Raw genomic sequence first — 23,933 nt, forward strand, 5'->3', positions numbered from 1 at the left:
GGGCTAGGGGTGCTGACAAGCATTTATTACCTGTCTGTTGCTTGGACCAACCAGTGCAGTGAGGTTATGGATGAGCAGGGGGGAAATGTGGAGGAAAAAAACCAAAACAAAAATCAAGTGCACTAAAATTCAACACAGATTCAATTTCATTTAGATTTACGTCCCCTATAATCATGACAAAGGCCTACAGCGGGGTCTGTCATTTTGAAATAGCAAGTATATAATCCTTTAATAAGTAATCTTACCGTGTTCCCACTAACAAGGGTCTTTATCTTTTGGATTTATTTAATAAAAAATAAAGATATATATATATATATATATAACGTCTGAAAAACTGCTTTCAAATAAGGATTCAATATCAATCTAGCGTTTATCAACACATTTTAAAAGTTATTCTTCGCAAATTTTCAGTTAATAAAACTTCATCAATGCTTACTGTTAGCAAGCTAACATTTTCTAATTATTGGCATAAAACACAAACTACAGCAGAGCCTACTAAAACTGCTGTCGCTATTGCAGCTATTTGGACATAACTAACATGACGTTGACAAGAGATGAAAAGTCAGCTGCTCACCAGTGTTCCTACTGGATGTTCATTTTTAGGGGTCGTGTTCATTTCACGTCTGCGGAAATTGGAAGTCAAGACCAGTCACGCAAAACTGAAGAAGTCGAGCTCATTGTGGCACCAGAACACTAGTCAGCTGAAAATGCCATCCATAGAGCTAAAACAGCTCAAAATTACTCAAGCAAAGGTGTTAGCTAATTCAGGGCCGGAAATGTACACATTTCCATAATTAGATGCCACTGGCAATTAAATAAGTAGATGGTGAGACTTGTTCCGTTCACAAGGCGCAGAATGTGTGTTTAAATTAGTTTCTTTTCCTATAGGTCCATAAACTGTGCGTGTGGCCAATTGGAGACGAATTATTAACGATCGAGTTAACACCACTCAGTGTGTAAACACAGGCTTCCGATCGATCTTCTTCTGGGCCGCTCATATACAAACAGGGCAGAGTTACACCAGACATGATAAAAGTCGGTGGCTGGATTTCATCCCCCTGGAACACAAGCTGTAAGCAAAGAACATAAACAACGATGTAGGCTACGCAGCAAACCCAAATCTCATTCAATATTTACGATGCTTCATTTAATATGGCCGAGGATGGAGGGGGAAGCCAGACGGTTGTTTACACAATCTGTGACCGGTTAAAACTGACAAATGACCTCTGGCTTACGGGCCTGGAGGAATGTGAGGGACTGCAGTAGTGTAGCGCTCACATATTGGAAGCAGATAGGCAGCGTTTCAGTGGCTGGTGCCGGAGATGTATTTGGTTTGCATCCACTTTCAGCTAAATAGCCATTTTTTTTGCTAGCAAAACGCCTCTCGTTATTCCAAGAAAAACTAAATTCTTGTAATCGATGTTTGGAATGATAGTTGCATTAGGTACATGCCAGAAAACTGGGCTCTGTTGTGGAAAGGTGCAATTACTCTTAATTCAGAGACTGTGGGTGTGGAAATAAGGAAACAAAAAAAAATAATGGACCGCGTTGGTTACTCTCACTTGACGAGGAAAAATATTTTTCAAGTCCTGTGCAGATGAGTGTGGGACCTTTTTTCCTTTTTTTTTTTTTACACACTGTAGACTGATGTTGTGAAAGGATCTATTCTAAAAAGAAAACCATGACATTTTTCTTTATACAACCAGATATTCTCAGCGCCTAAAACCAACGTGCGAGGATGTCTGGGGTCTTTTGGATACCAGTCCAGAGGTTCGGACCACTGCCCACATCCAAATGTGGAGTTTTTGCCTCAGCAGTTCCTACTATGTAAGCAAATTGGCTGAAAAATCATTTCCAAAAAACACAAATTGCTGAATTACCGTAAAAATAGGGCTGAACGAAACTATCCAGAAAGAACAACCTGTTCTCACTCGCAGCTTGTAACGGTCTAACGCTTGAGGGACCAGTGGTGCAAAAAAAAAAAGGGGGGGAGGGGTCCTTGACTGAGCAGTATTATGGGACAAGTTGATAATCAGAATGTGTTGGAAAGAAGTCGGTGCTACGGAGTAGATATTAGTTAAAAAAAAAAAAAAATTAATTAATTAATAGAAAACTGTTAACTAGATTAGAATAACAACATTTCTTTCTGAAAACACATCCCCATGTTTCTACTGGTTTATGGGTTTGAATTCTCAGAAGCGGTGCATCATAAACATAGAAGATGAGTGGTAGCAGCATTTTGTGTGTTTTTTCGACGGGGGGGGGGGGGGGTAAGTGTTGTGCACTCACAGAGGAGATGACACAAGCGGGAGAAACATGCTCGGCCTCAGCAAAATAACTGCTCGAATATCCAGTCATGGAACAAATTGCACCAAAGCACTTTACAATTGATTGCAAACCTCAAACCACAAAGTGGTCACAGTGGCGCTTCTGTGCCTCAGAGATTAGCCACAAAGTAAATAAATCATGGGGCAGTCAATGAGAGCCTGTCAAAGGAACAGTTACATAAATAATCTAATAATTAGTCCGAAATGACAAGATTGTTCATTTATCATCCATGTGGCTGCCTTGCAGTAGGGCAAACCACGGCATCGTTGGTCATAAATAGGTCATTTTAAACACAACGAGTTTCATTTCCCCACGATTCCAGGCTAACGAAACCGTCTCACTGAATATTAAATAGCACTTTTGTCCTTTTATCGCCCCAAATAATTTGTTCTGAAAACCTTGTCAGACCCAGCAAGGTGAAATAACTAAATATGGGTGGATGGATTCAACATTTGTTGGGTCATATTCAGGAAAAAGAAAAAAAAACTGCAGATGTGCCCAAGACCCAACAGTCAGGATGATCACTGCAGATTTCACAGAGAATAGTCTGAAATGTCATGCAAGGCTCAGAGCTACTGCACAGGTGGTAAACAGAGACCGACTGTGTTTTAGTCACGTCTTTGACATGTAACTTGACTAAAAAGACTTTGCATTATAGCAGCACTGCCTGGTTTGAAACATAAATTGTACATTTCCAGAGCCCCGCTGCTGCTCCGCTCCAGCCTCGTTCCCCTTTAAATCTGCTGAATCATTCATCAGGTAGGTTCAGCCTCGGAGCTGATGCAGTGTCACACCAACAGATGGAGGACTGGGGCAGTGGGGAAGACACTGCCTCCACTTCGTAGTGTGTGTGAGCTGCAAGCGTAATAATGTCTGGGATTCCTCTAAGGACGGTGCTTCGGGGTTGGGTGGAGGAGGCCGTGATTGTCAGGTTGGGCTCAATGCTGCCTGATCAGGCAACATTTTGTATGATCATCGTATTAATTTACCACTGCCGTGACTGAGGTTTGATAAAGCACAAAAACCCGGTTGTGTTCGGTGAGGGTACTCAAGAATCTGGGACCCATACAGTGTAGCCTTATGGCGTGTTTCCACTATGCAGTCCGGTACGGGTCGGGTCGGAACGGTTCGCTTATTTCTGTGTTTCCATTACCACGAAAGCGTACCGCACCGTTAGCATTTTTGTAACCCTTCTGCTTGGGGTACCGAGCACACAGGACCGGTTCCAGGCTCTGCTCTCCATTGTTGGTGAGGAGGCTGTGCAGCGGGAGCTCGATGGCGCTGTGCCAAACCAAAAAGTTTTCCAGCTGATTGCCGCAAAAATGGCAGAGAGTGGTTTCAACCGAACCGTGAGCCGGTGTCGCATTAAGCTGAAGAAGCTTGGAGGTGGTTCCAAATTATGGATGTTATTTGTTATTTTCTGTTATTTGCTATTTACGCTTCGGCAAGCACCCCTGAGGGTCCCCTTTGTACAATGGGAACGCAAAGCTGACCCCAAAGCGTACTGTTTCCAAACCGACCCGTACCGGACTGCATAGTGGAAACAAGGCTTTAGTAGATCCCCCACTTCTTCCAATAAATCCGCTTTTTAAATCATGTACAAATAACACAACTCTCACAATGTTAGACACACACCCCCCCCCCCCCCCCCCCCCAAATTTCCCCCCAAATATTTGAATGACAAATCAAACATATTACTCTCTAGACCTTCTGAGTGGTGCCTGCATACTTTGGATTTTGCCTGTTGTTTAGAACTAAATTTTTGAGATGAAAAACAACACCGAGACTTTACCACTGCGGGAACAGCATGTTTTAGGCTAAATCTTATCATTTGTATGTTAACGTGTTATGTGATGTGGGCCAGTTCATTGTTCACAATGTTCCCCATCCAAAGTGTGATTATTGTGATTTATAGTGAAAAATGATGGATGTGTCTTTTATTTGCAGTATTCTGTCAAAATCACTTTATTCGTGCTGGGTCAATATTTGAATGTTTAAATCTAAATAAATCTGTTCCAGACTTGACTTCCACTGCCACTGATGTGAAAATGAATCTGTCTGATTTCACAGTTCCTCAGGTTTGCAGAGCTCTGGTAGGCATTGACCGTGTTAGGTCTGACAAGCCAGACAATCTGGATCCTTATCTTTTAGCAGTGGCATCTGATAAAGTAACTGAGCCCATTACTCAAACTGTAATTTGAGTCTTGTGTCTGTACAAATTAAAAAAATTGGAAAGCTGCCCAATGTACGATGAACAACTAACTTCTGATCTCTAAACTCTCAATTTTTGGCTAAGATACTTGGATTTCGGAAACAGTTGAAACAGTTTTAATTGATAATAACATTGTAAAGGATTTTTGCCTGGTGTTAGATCTGGCCACTACTGGTGCTGTTATGGCTGTTATAAATGATCTCATGCCTGCTTTCAAATGCAACAGAAATGATCTTGTAGCTCCGTATTTAAGTGGAGGGACCACAAATCTGTCCTTCTGGAGACAGCTAAATGTGTCCCCCAGGGTTCCAGTTTGGGACCTATTCTGTTTTTAAATATTTACAAGTGAATTGGGCATGGAAATTCAAACAAAAATACACAATTATGCTGATGACACAATTATTTATATGCTTGCTCCATCTCATAACACGGGCAGTGCAAAAGAATCATTCACTACCTGCAACTCTACCGGGCTTAAACTTGGTTTTATGCGCTCGTAAAACAAAGTCTATGGTTTCATTTACGGTATCCTGAGGATCCGAGCATACTGATCTGGAAACTTTTTATGTACTGTATCTATCTATCTTCATTTTTTTCCCGGATGAATTCAGATTATTTTAAGAATGAAGTGATAGATACACTAAAAGGCAGAGGGGCCAGACTAGATGAAAAGAAGAGGCAGACTAGATGAAAAGAAGAGGATCAGAAATCAGTGTGAGTAAGGTTTTCAGACAATATCGATCAAGTTATGCACAAGCAGCACCATTATGTTCCTACTCAAGAGGATAGGAATATCTATGCAAAATCCCATGGCAATTCATCCAGTAGTTATTTCAGTCTGGCCTAAAGGGGCGGATTACCGACAGATTCATATTGCCACCCAGAGGAGTGACGTCGGTTGATTGTACTTGGAGATTATCAGAAAACAATCAGGATTGCGGTTCAAAAGCAAACTGCTCCCTACAAGGCTTCTCTTCCCAGCTCTACCTTTTTTTTTCCGACTGGAAAGAGTAACAAATAACCGGCTGGTAAAGATCGGGTCAGCCTAAAGAGAGGCTGCATCAGGCCTTTAAAGGAGTGAGGAATGAGACGATACTTTCTGTCAGTGCCACTCATTATCCCAGCAGTGGCATGCCAAGCTGAAACAGGTGCTCCAGCCTTTACAACAGGTGAGGAGCAAAACTGGTAAAAATGCAATCAAAGACACGTGTCCGTGTCTTCACAGGGTGGCTCGAGTCACACCAGAACAGCAGTTTGACACTGATTACACCCTTCAATTTGTACTTTTTTAAGGCCTTAATTCTACAGCAGAGGGAGTTACACGTGTTCAGCTCCAGCCGACTGATTTTTGCAGCTGCTGCACCCACCCCTTCCTCCTCCACCTCCTCCTCCTCCTCTTCCTCCTTCAACACCACTGAGACATTCAAGCCTGTCGGAGTGCGCAGTCTCTCCCTTCCAACTCTGGGCTTAAATGTTTCTTTTAATTACATCTTCTACAGGGAGCGAGAGTTGCTTTGTGTGATAAAGCCCTCATTAGGCTGTTTCTGTTCCCCATCGCAGTGGGATGCAGTGTAGATTCTGTGAAAACAAATGGTTGAAAATAACTCTGCATGGGCGGTCTACAGAGACTATTCTTGACTTCTCAGAGTATCAGAGTGATCACATCGCAGCCCTGCTTCCTCTGGCCTGCCACTGCTACCCCCTCATTGAGAGACGATGTTAGAAGGATCAGCTGGGCGCCCTGGCGCGTTCTCGTGCGCAACATATTGCTTTTACTCGGCTCTGAGAGAAATTAGGTCAGCACATGAAACATTCATAAAAGATACATTATGTGTAAATGGCTGACAGCTTAAGTCAAGTAGCTTCCCCCGACGTGCAGTCGCTGGGTATATCTGTGCCGCTGCCACACATTCAGTAGACTGTATTCCTTTCTTGAAATAAGGCATATTACAGCATGATAGCATGAACCATCAGTAGAAAACACTGATGCTACAAAATATGTGAGTGCACTTCCAGTATGTTAAACCCCTAAAAGATGAAAAAACAAATGGGTATACATGCAGGGCATCATCTGTTCAAATGATCAAAAAGCTGTTTCGCTCAAATACTTTACGAGTTACGGTCACACAGAGCACAATGAGGCATAAAAGCAAATCTCTGTTGGGAGCGAAGTTGGCTGTCAATAGCACAGAATAGTGAACACGAGCCGTTTGTGTCTTTGGGCATGCCTTCACGGCCACTGCTGACCAAGCCAGAAAAGCATTTTCATATCATAATGTGAAGCATCCTTGTTGTTGTTGTCGTAGAGGTCTCAGATTGTTTTGTTGGGGGAGGGGAGACACTGTATGTATGTGTGTGTGTGTGTGTAGTGGGGGGAGGGGGTAGTACAGTTTCTCCATTTCTGCCTGTGCTGCAGTTTAATCACGTCTGTTCTTGGACACAAATAGTGTCCTTCTATATCAATTTTTTTCTCTCTATTCTCAGAAAGAGAAGAGTATAGGTAGAATTGCTTTTATTCCATTCATCTTAATGAACACTCTATTATATCAGACAGCTCATTGTTGTTAAATGCAGATGGCCAAATTACTCTGAAGCTAAAAAAAAAAAAAAAATGAATCGAAAAAGGAAAAAAAATGATGGCTAACTTTGAAGAAGCACCAGTTTTAAACTCAAAATCAGAATCATTCCTTTGATTACTTGTTTTTCTAAGCTTTTATCTGTAAAACCCCTGAAAGCTTTGCTTAAGATTTATTAACAACTTAATCAATACTATGTAGACTGACCATATTTGATCAACAGTGAGCAATCAGGTCATTCAAATGTTACTAAATCCCCATTGGTGCAGAAAATGTTTTTAAAAAACTGATGACACCAGCTAACATCTGACTTTTGAGTGCAATGGGAAAGTGTTTAATTCAGTCACACATCAAATGACTTTGTAGTCACAGGTATTTATCGGCTCCAGCTCTGATCGGCATTGATAGGAACACTTAATCTAATTTTCAATGAGGGTGCTGCACTCAGGGCTGCAAGAGTGTGCACTCTTTCTTTCAACACAAGTTAACAGACCGTCTCACATGGCAGCTCTGAAAATGACACTATTTACTTATGGGCATTGTTATGGCCTCTAGAAGCTTTGCAGACGCTTTGTTTTTTTTTAAAATGTAGATTCAAGTGTGGGAGCACTCTCCGCTGATTGGCTGCCTTGGAGCTGCAGAGCACCCCTATTGGACCAGCAGAGATGACAAGCCAATTAGTCGACGATGAGGTCCACCTGCACGCTATAAAAGGCTCCTGAACTAATTTCCCCATGGGGACAACCTTAGAAACAGACTTTGTATAGATGATCCCCACTTTGTTTGCTGCAGCCTTTTGTTGACTGTTTTGGGAAACTTCAGTGGGATTTGTACTCTGTTTAACAGCTTGAGTTAACTGACTAGTGCTTCTAACTAGAAGTTTGTGTTTGGGGGAAGTTTGTTACCCTGTTTGCCTGGATTATTTTGAGATTGAGTTATATTTGCTACTTTGGTTATTATCGGTTATTCTATTGTTGGGGTTTCACCATATTAGTTTGTGTGGTTAAAGTGTATCCCCTGTCTTGTTTATGGAACGTTTTTCTTTGTAATAAATTAATTTAAACTTTACTTTTTCCCTCTGGACCCATTTATGTTACCACCCTGATCCCCTAGACCTGGGGTCCTAACATAAGTGGGGGCTCGTCTGGGATATGATCAGGGTCAAGGGGAATGATTCTCGCTTGGGGTGCGAGAGGTCCCGGGATAATTAAAGAGGATCCTTGTGTCTAGAGGTACAGTAGAGAGAAAAAAAACAAAAAACTTTTTTTGGGGTCACTTGTATTTAAGTGCTATATCAGTTACATTCAGCCTGGAGCACTTTTTAGCTGCCCCATCTATTGAGCTTATTAATAGCTGCCACTAATTGTGGACCATTTTAAACTGCAGGTCCTTAAACATTACCTAAAGGCTCTAGTAGTGGCCAAGTTGATGGAAGCTGGTGCGATCAAAGTGTCTGATCGGCACTGGCTGTTGCAGTGCCAAGCCAGACAACCTCGTCTGTGGAAGACCATAAAGATGGTCCGAGTGTGGATGCTGAGTTGGGTGATGGGGGTAGGATCCCGCGTACACTCCCTCGCTATGATCCACTGTCTTCCGAAAGTAACAGTGTTTCGTTACTTCCAGATTTGGTGGAGCTAGAGGAGCCTGAGCCACTCTGGGAGAGAGCATCCAGCCCCCTGACAAGACAACATTTGTCTTCTGCACAACAAGCTGATGAAACATTACAAAATTTTTTCAAGAATGTGGTAAGTACTGAACAAGCCAATAAAGAGAAAAAAGCTTACATTGTGGAACAAGGTGTCTTAATGCGTCAATGGTCTTCATCAGGTGCAGAAAGCTCAGACAGGAGTAAAGTAAAACAGATTGTTATCCCAACTACATATAGACAAAAGGTTCTGTCTCTGGCACATGAAAGCCAGTGGACTACTCACTTAGGTCTTACCAAGACATACCAGCTTCTGTTAAAACACTTTTTCGGGCCTGGTATAAAACGTGATGTTTCACAGTTCTGTCGCAGTTGTCACATGTGCCAAATAGTTGGTAAACCAAATCAGGTAATACCCCCTGCTCCATTGTGCCCTATCCCAGTGATAGATCAGTCATTTGACAATGTCATAGTAGACTGTGTTGGACCGCTACCAAGAACAAAGTGTGGAAATCAATATTTGATCACCATCATGTGTGCTGCTACTCGTTTCCCTGAGGCCATTCCATTAAATAAGATTACAGCAAAATCTGTGGTTAAAGCACTAACAAAATTCTTTTCTGTGTTTGGTCTACCAAAAACCATACAAACCGATCAAGGAACAAACTTCCAGTCAAAGTTGTTCAAACAGGTAGCTAAAACCTTAAATATTAAGCATGTTGTTTAATCTGCTTACCACCCAGAGTCCCAGGGTGCGTTGGAACGGTGGCACCAGACCCTGAAGTCAATGCTACGCAAGTAGCAAGACACTGGGAAAAGTTGGGATGAAGGAGTCCCATTTGTATTGTTTGCTGCTAGAGAAGCTGTTCAAGAATCCCTTGGTTTCAATCCAGCTTAACTAGTATTTGGTCACACACCTCGTGGACCACTCAGAGCTTTAAAAGAAACTTTCTTAGTTCCTGCAGAAGGTTCTACGAAAAGACTAAATATGTGCAAACTTTTCGTGAACGCCTGTGTCATGCTAACACTCTGGCTAAAAAGCACTTGGCTGATGCTCAGAGGAAGATGAAACGTAATTATGATAAGACAGCTGTCAAAAGGGACTTCCAAATGTGAGATCAGGTTGTCGCTCTCCTACCCGTTTCTGGCTCAACCCTACCTGCCAAATTTGATGGACCTTATGAAGTTCTAGAGAAAATGGGAGACAATGACTATGTGATCGGTACCCCTAATCGGCGACGCAAAACTCACGTCTGCCATGTGAACATGCTTAAGTTATACCATCCCCGACCTGCACTTGATTTGACCCGACCTTTCAAATTGGAGGTTGATGCCAGTGCCGCTGGGGCTGTTACAGCAAGACTTACAAGGTTTAGATCACCCTGTTTGTTACTTCTTGAAAAAGAAACCATGGCATTGTTGGCTCTTCAGCATTTCCATGTTTAACTTGGGTCCAGTAGTTTGCCGATTGATGTATTTACTGTGTATTTACTTTTTCCCTCTGGACACATTTATGTTACCACCCTGATCCCCTAGACCTGGGGTCATAACAGGCATAAAGATATGAGATTGATAGAATTTGCCTCTCTTCAAGGCAGCTGGCAGCTCACTCTCAGTCTGGCTGTGTGGGCTGATTTCAGCAGTTCAGCCAAATTGAATAAACTAACTTAATTATCAAAGAAAGTCATGCTTATCATAAACTGTTGTCCAACAGTAGGATACAGTGTAATGCCATCCCTTCATGCTGTTGTAGTTTACAGATATGTCCCCATTACCTTAGTAACGGTAGTTACTCGATGAAACCCTGATGAAAAACGCGCAACTACAGACAATGTTAGCTTGTTATACTGATACTTAGAAAACCCATTTAACCGCGTTACTGTTGGAACTTTTGTTTGATGTAAAATCAGTATATGGGATCACCTTTTTCCAACGGAGCCATGCCAAACTCAAACAGTCAGAGGACCACATACACACACTAAAAAATAAAAATAAGGACAACTATGTGACAAAGAATAGTTTGTTATTGTACATTGAGCTGATTGAATAAAGTAATAAGTGTGTAAAATTAGACAAATTTTGATAGTGCCAGCCTTACAAACAACAGCAGTTAAGCCTTAAAACTATTAATGTTGATATCAAATTCTGATTTAAAGCAATACAATGTAACTTCTCAAAAAGCCCACTATGGGGCTTCTCCTACAGGCTTGGAGGTAATGTACGGTTACGCTGTCGTAAATACAACACCCTTTCACTTTCACTTTTCACGTTTGTTGACGAACCGGCGAGGAGTTAGAAGGTGCAAGCTATGTCGACCGAGAAGGTAAGAGTAATCAAATGTACCTGGGAGCGTGAGAGGGGTCTATTTGTTTTTGCGGTAGGTGTGCCAGAAAGCAAGTCAAAGTACTTCCGCTCAGCTCCCAGGCCGCTCCAGCAAAGTTACATAGCGCAGTTTTTCCAACTCAGACCCCCGAAGGGCATAGGAGACAGGCCAATCGTAATATTAAAACTCATTCTAGCTGCACAATTTTTTTCAAACTGTTATTTTAAGGTAGAAATGTTACATAGTATTGCTTTAAAGTGAATGTTATTTGACCAATAATTTACTGCTGGCTGGAAAAAAAACATATTAGCATTATCAAAGGATTCAAGTCTGGAATCTTGCTGGGCTCTTCCAAAATGTAGACATTAAATCTGTTAACAATTCTTGACTTCCTCGACTGTATGTTTCAGATAATTATCATGTTAAAAGATCCAATGTTGCCAAAAGCCAAGTGTTTCTGCAGACTGACGAATGTTTTTCTTCAAAATCTTAATGCGGTCCTCTTTTTTTTCATGATGCCTTGATCGCCAAGCCCACTGGCTCATAAACACCCTGAAAGCTTAACCATGCTTGACTGTGATGATGTTTTAACACTTTTTTTTTTGTCACTTGTTTATGCCAGAAATATAGAATGATTATAAATAGAATCTGGCATGGGAATGATTCATTTTTGGCTTAACTGTATCTGGTACTTTTGTGCGAATATTGTGTGTAATTCAAAATACAATACAAAAAGGGTCACGTATTGTAACGAAGGGTCAAAGTAGCCCTGTATTTCTTAAATACTTAATACGGCCCTGAATCTCATTAATGACAGTGTCCTGCATAATGGAAATTGTGTCCCCTGATCACATTGGTCAAGGGTGACGTCATGCTTTGTCCTGCACCCTGTGATGCTCCCCGGGGCCCTTGAGCCAGTGGGAGCCAGGGACGTCTCTGCAGAGTGCGTAACAGCGCGAGAGATGACTTGGCACAAAAAAGGGTGCTTTTGAAATAGCCTCTGTACCACAGAGTCTTAGCCAACTAATTTAAAAGAATCAATGCCACACAGGCTCAAGGGTAAAATTCACTCACCGGACCACCTATTAGTGTCTGAGCAAAGTCACAGTTTCATTATCCTCATCAGCAGTCGCACACATGACCATGCTGCTCATGATAAAAACTTTTTAGCAATGCTTTCAGCTGCTATGCTCCTGAAACAGACACAAGATTCAAACAACCCATAGGACCCACAGCAGCTGTAAAACTACCCAAAGAGGGTGTGAAGTTTTCTCTCTAACTTTGCCCCCTCGCTTGACTCATTGTTAAACCTTGCATTTTGGTGCCGAGTAATTCTGATGCGTCTGCACGACCTTGGACAAATCATTCGTCCCCATTTTTTGGGAGCGATGACTGCAGTGCTGGTCCGGGCGTGACAGTCACTGCTCGCCTGACCAATGCAACACTTCTGCCATCTGACAAGTACAGCCCTCTTGTGGCAGCTGTGGCACCCTGACCCATTGTTTGCCCCATATACTGATCTTGCCCCCCAGCATCTGAGTTTCTCCACTCACAATTTTGACCAGTGTAAATACAGCTGTAAACATATATTTTAGGAAATGACACATTATGTCGTTTTTTTCAAATTTAACACGTTTTGCACTTCACCCTGTTAATAGCCGCATTCCCACTGTAGGAACCTTTGGCAGTTCCTATAACCTTTTCAGGAACGGGGACGTTTTTTCACGCATTCGCACATACAGGAACTCGGGACCACGGCCTTCAGTTCCTATAACCATTTTAGCTCCTTCTCCGAGGTCGGGTCTGTTCTGGGTTCTATAGGAACACATCTGACGGAGGTGTTTGGTGGTCGGTAGCTCCGCCCCTTGTCATGTTGTCACGGCTGAAATGTTTCCTCATACGACACGGACACAACCGGCGCGTGTTTAATAAGTTAAACTGACACGTCGTCTCCTTTGTCTGCGGCGCTCTGCTCTCCTTCCTTCATGAAACGAAGAAGTATGGCCTGCGCTCGATCCTGACTCTCTCTGTGAGCTCTTCCAGCCTCGAAGAACCATATTAGCTTCTTTGTGGTGTTTTTTTTCTTCTCTCCTTACTTTTCGCAGGTTTTGTTTTGTTTTGTTTTGTTTTGTTGTTGAATGTGGCGCTAAAGTAACACGTCGCTGTCGCAGACGGTTGCATCGCATCAGTCTCTATCAAGGTCCCGACTCATGTGCGAATGCAGACTGAAACAGTTCCCCTGGAGAAGGACAGTTATCAGAACGAAATTCGAGGAGGACCGTTCTTAGAACTGCTCTGTCCGAATGCGGCTATCGTGCCCTTTTAAATCTCTGTGTGTTTTAATGCAAAGATAAATTCTGCGCTACACTGTGTGGATAAATCCAAAAATAGAATATGTGTTGCATATGAACCATGTACAACCAAGTGAAACTAATAATTCTAACAGATACATCTCAAATCAATCAAAGCTCTGAGACCGTGCCATAGAAGAGACCAGAAGAACCATTAGCAGCACTCTTTAGTGCTTTTTACAAAGGTCAAAAATCCTGTTAGCACTTGCTAAAAATAGTCTTTTGAGTGCAATTGAAAAGTCTTTAACTGGCATTCACTCCTACGTCAAATGACTGAAGCAATCGCAGGTATTAAATGGCTTCAGGTCCCATTGGCATTTATGAGAACAAAACACCCATGTGCAAAAGCTCATTTCCAATGTGGGTGCTGGACTCAGGGCTACAAGAGTGCTCACTTTTTCTTAACAGAGACTTATTAACAGAGACGTTTACTGACCATAACATCTCCCATGGAGGCTCTGAAACTGACAGATAGATAGATAGATAGATAGACAGACAGACAGATAGATAGATAGATATACTTTTTTTTATCCCAAGCTGGGAAATTACAGTAACAACCGACAGGGATTTTCTGTTTCTATCTGTAAAGAATTAGCTAGCTGTGCCCAGTCTTGTAAAAATTAGCACGTACACGCAGGTGTTGTGTTCCCATCAATGGGAGCTGAAGCTGAAAAATACCCACAAGACAGCTTGCTTATCAACCCTGCTGCGTGGGCTAACTTTCATGGTCCAGTCAAAAATGATAAACTAGCCTAAATGTATCAGGCCCCGTACGCACAAACATGAGTATTTTGACGTCTGAAGATTTTTTCTGCGCGTTCATGCCTCTTGTCCACATGTTACTGCAGTTTGGGCACCCAAATGCTCTACAAAACACTCTACAGGGTGAAGATTTTAATTGATTCTGACTTTAACCTTTATGTGTACAGCAAGAAAAAATTGTTTTTTTCAGCCTGTAGAGTCAGATTGTGCACCGTTACTCCTTGGTCTGACATCAAAATATGTGTCAAATTCCCATTTGTTGGCATGGCAACAGGACACACCAGCAATATATTGCCAGGGCTGAACTTGTTAATAGCACTTTTTACTACATGTTTGCACATAAATGTACAGTCACTCTCAAATTCGGGGGCAAGAACGGGGGCATCAGAATGCTACATCACCCAACAAAAAACCAGCCGCCAACATCCCACGGTTTTTATCGAGGCTCGATTGGACCTCTAGCTGCTGGAACAACTTTGAGAATAAAGTGGCTATACTGAGCTGCTTTGCATGCACATGAAGAAAAAGAGTTGGTTTTGACAATCTTTTTTTTTTAAATACCCATGTTCGTGTGTACGGGGCCTCAAAAATCTCTGCTTACTAGAGATAGTCTTCTACCATGGTGTGTTATTTACGATGTAATTTTATTGTGGCCTATAGGCTTGTTCCCACGAAGAAGTAATAGTTAGTAGACTGTAAAGTCTATGGTTGCAGCCCTTGGTGTACTGATGATAAACACGCTGCCACTAGCATTGGAAAAGGATTTATACCTTTTTAATAAAGGAGCTACAGGTCTCTTTTCTTGTCATTTTAAGGTGAGATGCATTGTATTTTGTGGCAGAGGGGGCTCTGAGGGATCATACACTTTATGCCAGAGGATGCTAATGTTGGCATTGGCTCACAGACCTAAAGTCAATAGTCTACAATTACACGCTCCTCTGCATTTTTGGGGCATCTCAAGTTAAAATCTCAGGCACTCTGCCTCATGCCAAAGACACTGTGAGTGCGTGAAATGGGAGTGTTGGCAGCTTGAAAGAGTCTACAGAGAGGACCGGAATACATTCTGTGAGCTCCTGGTCCAAGATTTCAGGACAAAATACAAAAACTGTCTGACTCTGCTCGCTGCCAAATTCTCTACAACTGACAGCTGAGCACAGTGCGAGCGACACTGCTTTATTGTTTTTCTATTCCTAGCTATGCACACTTTTCATCTCACGTCGAACTGCACTTGCTTCGCAGTGACTCACGGTGGCTGAGGAGATATTTCACACATACTCCTCGCTGTGCTGAAAACGCACGTAGGAGGGAGCTGCCAGGTGCCAGGTTCGCTCCTCTCTCTCTGTTCAGTCGCAGCTCTGATTATGGAATGAGACAAACTAGCTTATGTGGAGGCGTCCTGATTAATAAAACATGAGGCACCCAAATAAAAGGAATCCTAATCTCCTCATCAGGCCCCCCCTCCCTTTCCTTCAATTGAGGCTAAACTGAGGCTTGTCGGTAGCGGAGAGGTTCGGGTGGGGCTTTGCTGGTGACCAAGGAGAAAGCCTTTGATGTTAGAGCGTCAGGACAGAATAGTCCAACAACACCGACTTCAATAGGAAGATGAGGCTCCTGCAGACAGGGAGCAAAATCAACTGGCATTATGTGCTTCACTTACACCGTAGAAGCTGTGTGAAATCCCATGTCAATCAAATGAAAATTATCTTTAATAGGAGCGTTTTAGCAATCCTTTGCTACTATTTCTCTGGATTGCATGTGCATCCTAAGCTAATGGCTTAGATCTACAAGCTGAGGAGCAAAAAGCTATGAGTCATTTCTACATGTTGTAAAAACATCCTCTGGTTCGCTATTTTATCTACATCTCTTTATTTGTATCTAAAATTGAAAGTGAGCGACAAGTGTTGCTAATTGCTGAAAGCACGTAACTGCTGTACTATCAAAAATGGACCAAAATACCGAGGCCGACAATTTATAGGCTTGACGAACAGTGTTGGGAGTAACGGCGTTTAAGTATAACGGCGTTATTTTTCCAGTAACGGAGTAATCTAATTACTTTTCCTATCGTTACAACGCCGTTATCGTTACTGAGAATATAAAGTGGCGCGTTACTACAATTTGGTTGTAGGATTTCGGCTACACATCAGCTGGACGCTGCCTGGAGAGAGCAGGGGTGGGGATGATGACACCGTTGCAAATGCGATGATGATTGGCTGTGTGGGTGGATTCCCTGCTCACGCTGTCTCACTGCACGCGCTGACGACTAAACACACACGAGACAGCGACAATGGTGACGAGCCAGGGAAGTTCAAAGGTAGCGTTCTCTAACTGGAAGTACCGGCACTACTTCTCACTCGTGGAGATAAAAGGCAAGAATGTGTATGTAACATGCACGCTATGCCCAGGGAAAAAAACTTTATCCACGTCTGCCTCAAGTTACTCAAATCTAATGAAGCACCTTACATCAACCCATGCGAATATGAAGCACTTGTTGCTTCTGCAGCTGCTAACCCAACCCCAGGCCTAAATGCAGCTAGCGTGAGCCCTGGGAAGGAGACGGAGCCACTCGATTCTGTCGAGTGGCCGAAAACACTCGATCTTTTGGGTCAGAAACAGGTGACCAGTGAGTAGGATAGTTTTCAGTAGGTCTAAAATACAGTTACAGAGAATTGGACTACTTAATGGCCAGATTTTCCTTTGGTTCTTTTTACCCAAGTTTACATTTGTGTGTCTTAATTTTGCACTCGAATTTTATATTCAATATTTATGTTTTTATTTCTATGCCTCATATGGCAGGCTGCAATCTATTGAGTTCAAATAAATACCAAATGTTCTAAATTACTGTATTTAGTGTTTTTATTCTTCAGTCAGTTAATATAAACATATTTGATGTTAAAGATGTTATAGAAAGTAACAGCGTTATAGAACATAAAAAATAACGCCACAGTTACTTTGCTGAGTAACTAATTACTTCTACAATGTGGTAACTGAGTTACTAACTCAATTACTTTTTGGGAGCAGTAACTAGTAACTGTAACTAATTACTTTTTAAAAGTAACTTGACCAACACTGTTGACGAGGCTCTAGGTGCTCGATTGTCTTCCAGTAAATCATGCCGTGCCATACATCTTGCCAGTGAGGGCGCTGCACTCCCAGATCTATGCGCTCAGAATATTTTTTTTTTTTTAGAATTTTAAAACCACGGTCGTCATTTTCTTTGGCTTTGTCTTTTTAAGGCAGGGACTATTTCTTCTGTCACGTGTCCAATAGATGAACCCGCAAGGAGCTGCTCAAAGCTACCAGCTTTGGTGGTCAAGAAATGTTGAATTTATCTTATTGGATCGGTTGGTGTAGCTATTGATGTCAAGGAATTGAACTTTTAGTGCATAATGTTAAAGATCCACAGTGGCTTATGTTTCATTGTAGGCCCAATATGTCGAAACTGCTTGCAAAAAACTACATCTCAACCTGAAACCTTCATCATTTTCATTTTTTATTGGCTTGAGAACACTCTAAAGAGCCAATTGTGGATTTCAGTGATCGTCCTCTGTGGTTTCATCGCTATCTGTTTCACCTTTCACATGGGAAGTACCAACCCAAACTCATGACAGATAACGAACCAGCTACGTTTGTCCACAGTGTAAAACGTTCCACTTTTGCAGAATTAATGTACACAGTTAGGTTTATGTAGTAAAATACATGGTTAGACAGTTACAAAACTCTCTATGATTACAGTTTACTCATTTTTCATTTGTCATGGTCACAGTTGCAATTATCAGGTGAACCGCGGATTATGTCCATAATCTGTGTCATACCATTTCTGGGGATACTGAGCTGGAAGTACTCACATTTTCTGTCATTATAAAAAAACACTGATTATTGAAATGTTTAAGTTGAAAGTGAACGCAAAGCCCTGTTTGCACAAAAGCCTCGTTTCCACTGTCAGTACGGTACGGGTCGGGTCTCTTTGGGGTCAGCTTGCGTTCCCACTGTACAAAGGGGACCCTCAGGGGTGGGCGGAGTGCATGCCGAAGCGTAAATAGCAAATAACAGCAAATAACAAATAACATCCATAATTTCGAACCACCTCCTAGCTTCTTCAGCTTAATGCGACACCGGCTCGCGGTCCGGTTGAAACCACTCTCTGCCATTTTTGCGGCAATCAGCTGGAAAACTTTTTCGTTTCGCACAGCGCCATCGAGCTCCCGCTGCACAGCCTCCTCACCAACAACGGAGAGCAGAGCCTGGAACCGGTCCTGTGTGCTCGCTACCCCAAGCAGAAGGGTTACAGACATGGTAACGGATACCATGGAACCGGTACGCTTTCGTGGTAGTGGAAACACTGAAATAAGCGAACCGTTCTGAACAGACCCGTGACGGACTGCATAGTGGAAACGAGGCTTTAACTGTTCAAAGAGGGACTGATGAGCCTTTGTTGCACATCGGTGTTCTGTGTGTACATACAGAAGCAGAATGGGATGGGGTCTAAGTTGATTCACTGAACTGTCCCCAAAGGTGCTCACAGAGCCAGTTTGGCACATGTGAGGGCTCACAGCTCCCTTACTAAACGTTGCCATGCTGTTACCCTGCCAGCTTGTTGTTTGCTGCCCACACTAAGTAGATTAACATGAAATTAGAAGAAATAAAAAAAACAAACAAAGCACTTAAACACTGAACTTTTAAGTTACATTTAAACATCTTAGTAAAACCGAAATCGTACTAAATCCAATTTTTTTTAAAGTCGGACTAACGCACTCGTTGCTAACATTCCTGCTAACTTTCTGCTAAATGCATTCTTTCTTCACACTTGGTCTCAGTTAACCATTACCTGATGTTCATTTGTGATTTCAAGCCACAGTATAAATACCTCCTGGTTTTTATTGTCCTTTGCCAGATCCTCACCTAAACAACATATTTAGTCTCTGCTCTGCTTCCTGTTCTGTTTGTGTCTTTGTTTAGATTTATTTTTGCTTCCTCCACCATATTCCTGTCTTGTTTTTTTTTTGTTTTTTTGTGTGAGCCCCTTGTTAGTGTTTTATTTCGATTTCTGTTTTTGGAGTCCCTGCTTTGGCAGTACTTTTGTTAAATTATGTTCAATAAAAGTTCATTCATCCCCCGACCCCCGACTTATGCGCCTGCATTTGGATCGTCTCTTACAACAAACCATAACAAATATACAGTTTCAGCGGAAATAAATAACTGGCTGAGTTCTCAAACCAATGAGGAACATCCATGTTGTCTGCAGGCATCTCATGTGTCACAATGGAGTCACTGGCGACTGCAGCAGGTTCCACCTTTGGGCTACAGCATTTTTGGCTGCACTTATTGTACAAGACTATCTCTAACTGAGCAAATAATGCAGCCTGTATGTGCCGCACAAGGTGGATGCTTCACTGATCCTTATGAATCAACAGAATTCGGAAGAGAAGATATTTTAATCCATAATCAGCCGACTTACTCCAGCTGGTCAGGCTAAGCAGAGTCATGCCAGGTGGAAATTTCTGCCAAATAAGTATTTAGGTTAAAGGAGATCTTTAATGGAAAAATCACTGTAAAAAATTCTGTGCTTGAGAGCATTTATTTGGGTGTCTGACATCCCACCCAACTAAAACAACAACAAAAAAAACCCTGTACTACCCTGTACTACAGATCTCAAAAGATCTCGTGGATGAGAGGGTTGGAGTGGAGTCCAGTGGTTCCCTCCACTGGCCCCTAAAATGATCTACTTGAATAGAGGTCCAAATAAATGGTTGAAAAGGAGCAGCTGTGCTAGCCCCTGTGTCATTTGGACCAAAGCATATCACAGATTTGTCCCAGGCCTCAGGAAACTGTGTCGGCTTGTGAAAAAAGTGCACGATAGCCGCATTCGGACAGAGCAGTTCTAAGAACGGTCCTCCTCGAATTTCGTTCTGATAACTGTCCTTCCCCAGGGGAAATGTTTCAGTCTGCATTCGCACATGAGCCGGGACCTGACAGAGACTGATGCGTCGCAGCCGTCTGCGACAGTGACGTGTTACTTTAGCGCCACATTCAACAGCAAAACAAAACAAAACAAAACCCGCGAAAAGTAAGGAGAGAAGAAAAAAACACCACAAAGAAGCTAATATGGAGAGCGTGTAAGTTTAACTTATTAAAGGGATAGTTCACCTCTTTTGACATGAAGCTGTATGACATCCCATATTAGCAATATCATTTATGAACATTTTCTTACCCCCTGCTGCGTCCTGTGAGCCGAGTTCCAGCCTCGTTTTGGCGTTGATGAAGGTAGTCCGGCTAGTTGGCTGGGGTTTAAAAGATAAAGCGTTTTGCTTCTCAAAACAATATGCGTTCAAAAGAGTAATACATTTGCATCACAAAATCGTTCACCAAACGATAGCTTGGCGCTATTTTCTCTCCCTTCACATTACTGCGTGCTGCCACCTGCCCACAGCCGCGCCTGTTACGGTGTTTCTTGCTCGGAAGCAGGGGACTGCTTGGTCTGCACCTCGGTCTACACAGCCCGTAGTGATACGCATATTGTTTTGAGCTTTATCTGACGCTTTATTTTTTTAAGCACCAGCCAACTAGCCGGACTACCTTCGTCAACACCAAAACGAGGCTGGAACTCGGCTCACAGGACGCAGCAGGGGGTAAGAAGATGTTCATAAATGATATTGCTAATATGGGATGTCATACAGCTTCATGTCAAAAGAGGCGAACTATCCCTTTAAACACGCGCGGGTTCTGTCTGTGTCGTATGAGGAAACATTTCAGCCGTGACAACATGACAAGGGGCGTAGCTACCAACCACCAAACACCTCCGTCAGATGTGTTCCTATAGAACCCAGAACAGACCCAGCCGAGGAGAAGGAGCTGAAATGGTTACAGGAACCGTGGTCCCGAGTTCCTGTATGAGTGAATGCGTGAAAAAACGTCCCCGTTCCTGAAAAGGTTATAGGAACTGCCAAAGGTTCCTACAGTGCGAATGCGGCTAATGAAACTGTCCTTTAACTCCAAATCTTTAGTGTTTTGCCTGCTTTGGCGTCAAAAGGAGCAGTATGAACTTTTGCTTCGAGTTGCCTTAAGTAAGGACTCTGCAGTACGGGATTTTTCCTGTTCTGGTTCCACCCACGTGCTGCAGACGTTTCTAGTCCAAAGTATCACAGAAATGTCATCTGAACATGGAGTCCTGCCTGTTACGCAGCTGATTCACTGTGACATTGCCCAGCTGGGTGCCTTGATAATCCCACCATCAGAGATCTATCACTCCTCCTTTTATGGACGTGGTTCTTTAAGTGCCAGGATCAAAGCTGCAGTAGGGGTGCCAGGACTCAGAAAGGAGATGGAAGAAGAGTGGGGGGAGGACTGGCTGCAGTGCCTGAGCCCTGCCTTCCTGACACTGCACTGGAAACATCAGGCATTAGATTAAAATCAGCCACGGGGGCGCTTCGCTGGACGGTGGGATTGGACATTCAGTTTAAAACGGTGATAAGAGCATATATCACGAGACGGCCCCTTGTAGTGTCGACTCAGAGATTCACAGACAACCAACGCTGTTACGTAACCATAACAACCACAGCAACAGGGACAGGCGTTGGAAAACCGAGGGGGCATGAAAACAGAGAGAACCCGGAGACCCTCTTATTTTTAAGGTAGCTGGCCCTGGAAAGGGCCTGATATTCAAACACACTGCAGGAGCATCACATACAAACAAAAATAAAAAAGCCTAGTCAAGTATGATGAAGCCAAGAATCCTGAATTATGTATCACTGCAGCCCCCCCCCCCCCCCCCCCGCCCCCCCCCAACAGCAGCTGAGTCTATGTGGCTGCAAGCAGCACACACAATACCTTTCAAAATCTATACAGGTGCTTGGGCGCTACTGAGCAACAGTGAACGCCTGCCCAGTGATTTCCAGTGGAAATGTGACTCCCAGCTCCCAAATAAACCCTTTTCACGGACTAACTGGCATTTTACTTTAAGGTTTGCTGGTCGCCGCACGTCACTGAAAGCGTTGAAGACAAATACATTTAAGGAAGAAAAAAATAGGCAAAGTGGAGCAGACAGAAAAGCACCATGTCGGCTCCCAGTTGGAGAGCCAAGCTCTTGCCTTCTGCCATTTAGATCACCATGGAAACAGTCAAATACACCACCAGCTCTCTCATCAGCTGCAGCTCAGCGTACTGCGTCCTCCCGTGACGCGCAGCTGTACAGTGTGTGTCTTTCGTTTGACGCAAACCTCTGATACACAAATACAGTAAAAAATACTCTGTTTGCTTTTCTTTGCACTGATGACATCATCACAGCAGTCGGATCAGTTTTCGTGGACAAATGCAGGGAGCGCAAATGGTTCAAAACGTGCAAAGCCATAGCTGGGATGCGCAGCGTAATGACAGCAGCTGGAAACAATCTAACAGAACAGCGCCACATCCCACTAAATCACCATCACGTCATTGTGAATGACATCTTATCAAGGCAGTGTCACCAGTACGACGAGGGACCGCAGCCACATGACGCACGTTCACAACACAACCCACGTTTGTTGCGCGCAAATTCAGCGGAATCACCGAGAATCTGAAACACGTATGTGACTCCTGTCCCCGCACCACTAAAACACCAACCAGCAGCTGACAGATATGTCCAACAAGCGTCCCCTCCTCCTTCTTCTTCTGCTTCTCTTTACCTGCTCCACGAGCTCCCCCCAGGCGGACCTCGGTGATGCTGCTCGGGTCACTCTGAGATCTTCCACGCTGCAACACGCAGTCCTCATCCGGCCCGTTGGCAGGTTGTGATGATGGTGATGGTGATGATGATGATGCCATGTCGAGAAGAAGAGCGCGACAGCAGATGCGTGATCGGCCAAGGTCACCGGCATCAAGTGTGTGGAGCAGATCTGACGCGCGCGGACTGCTGCAGCGGCAGCTCCTGGACCCCCGACAGGCAGCAGCGTTCAGGGGAAATCCATTACGCGCGCAGCATCGTGCCATCTTCACGTGTTCAGGGGCGGTCCTAGAGGCGGGCCGACCGGGCAGGCGCCCGGGGCGGCATCGCAGGGGGGTGAAAAAACAAAAACAAAACGACAACTGGTTCTGAAAAAAAACGCATCATAGCCGTAAAAGTGTTTGAGTGGTGGATCTTGACTAATCTAATGTAAGAGGAGATTTATTTTGGTGTCAATACATATTCAGCAGATTGCCTTGTTTTGCATTGTTCATTATTTTGAGTCCACGATTTAACTAATTGTTTCTACTACGCGGTCACTTAGGCCCCCCCCCCCCCCCCCCCCCCGCCACCAGGGGGCCCCAGAGAGCAACGAGACGTTGTGATAAAAAAGTAAATATATACATGAAATTAAAATAACATTGAATAATTTAAGCGAAATTGTATTACACCAGAAAAAAATAATAATTTTGACAAAATACTAATACTAGGTTAATTTATGCCTCCTGTTGGCTGCTGCCACCGTTGGGCAAAAGTACTTAAGTATTGTATTTATTATTTAAGTATTTCATTTTGATTACAACTTTATTTTTCTGTAAGATAATATGAATGTCATTTGATTCTACTTTGTATTTAGATTTTTAACATTTTGCACACCATTGCACATCTGAAAGAAATTAAACTATTTAACGTGTTTACTATAAATGCAGTCTCCAGCCTGCTGATGTTACTTTCAAATAATTAAATTAATGAGCCATACTTATACATCACTCTTTATGTAAAAGTTAATTAAACCATATTTATGAGTTTGCTATCCCTTTA

General features: G+C 43.0%; 1 protein-coding gene across 2 annotated transcripts in view; it reads right to left on the reverse strand.

Moving 5' to 3' along the window:
- Positions 1–23,137, reverse strand: part of phactr3b (phosphatase and actin regulator 3b) — a 69,495-nt gene extending 46,358 nt beyond the window's left edge. Inside the window, exon 1 of one of the 2 annotated variants that reach the window (XM_075460210.1) lies at positions 22,855–23,137. In XM_075460210.1, coding sequence (XP_075316325.1) covers positions 22,855–22,993 — 139 coding nt within the window. In that variant the 5' untranslated portion in view covers positions 22,994–23,137. The remainder of the gene's footprint in view (positions 1–22,854) is intronic. The other variant, XM_075460209.1, reaches the window with a different exon arrangement.
- Positions 23,138–23,933: the final 796 nt, after the last annotated feature.

Source organism: Odontesthes bonariensis, chromosome 3 (assembly GCF_027942865.1).
Source record: "Odontesthes bonariensis isolate fOdoBon6 chromosome 3, fOdoBon6.hap1, whole genome shotgun sequence".
In the NCBI taxonomy this organism is placed as follows: domain Eukaryota; kingdom Metazoa; phylum Chordata; class Actinopteri; order Atheriniformes; family Atherinopsidae; genus Odontesthes; species Odontesthes bonariensis.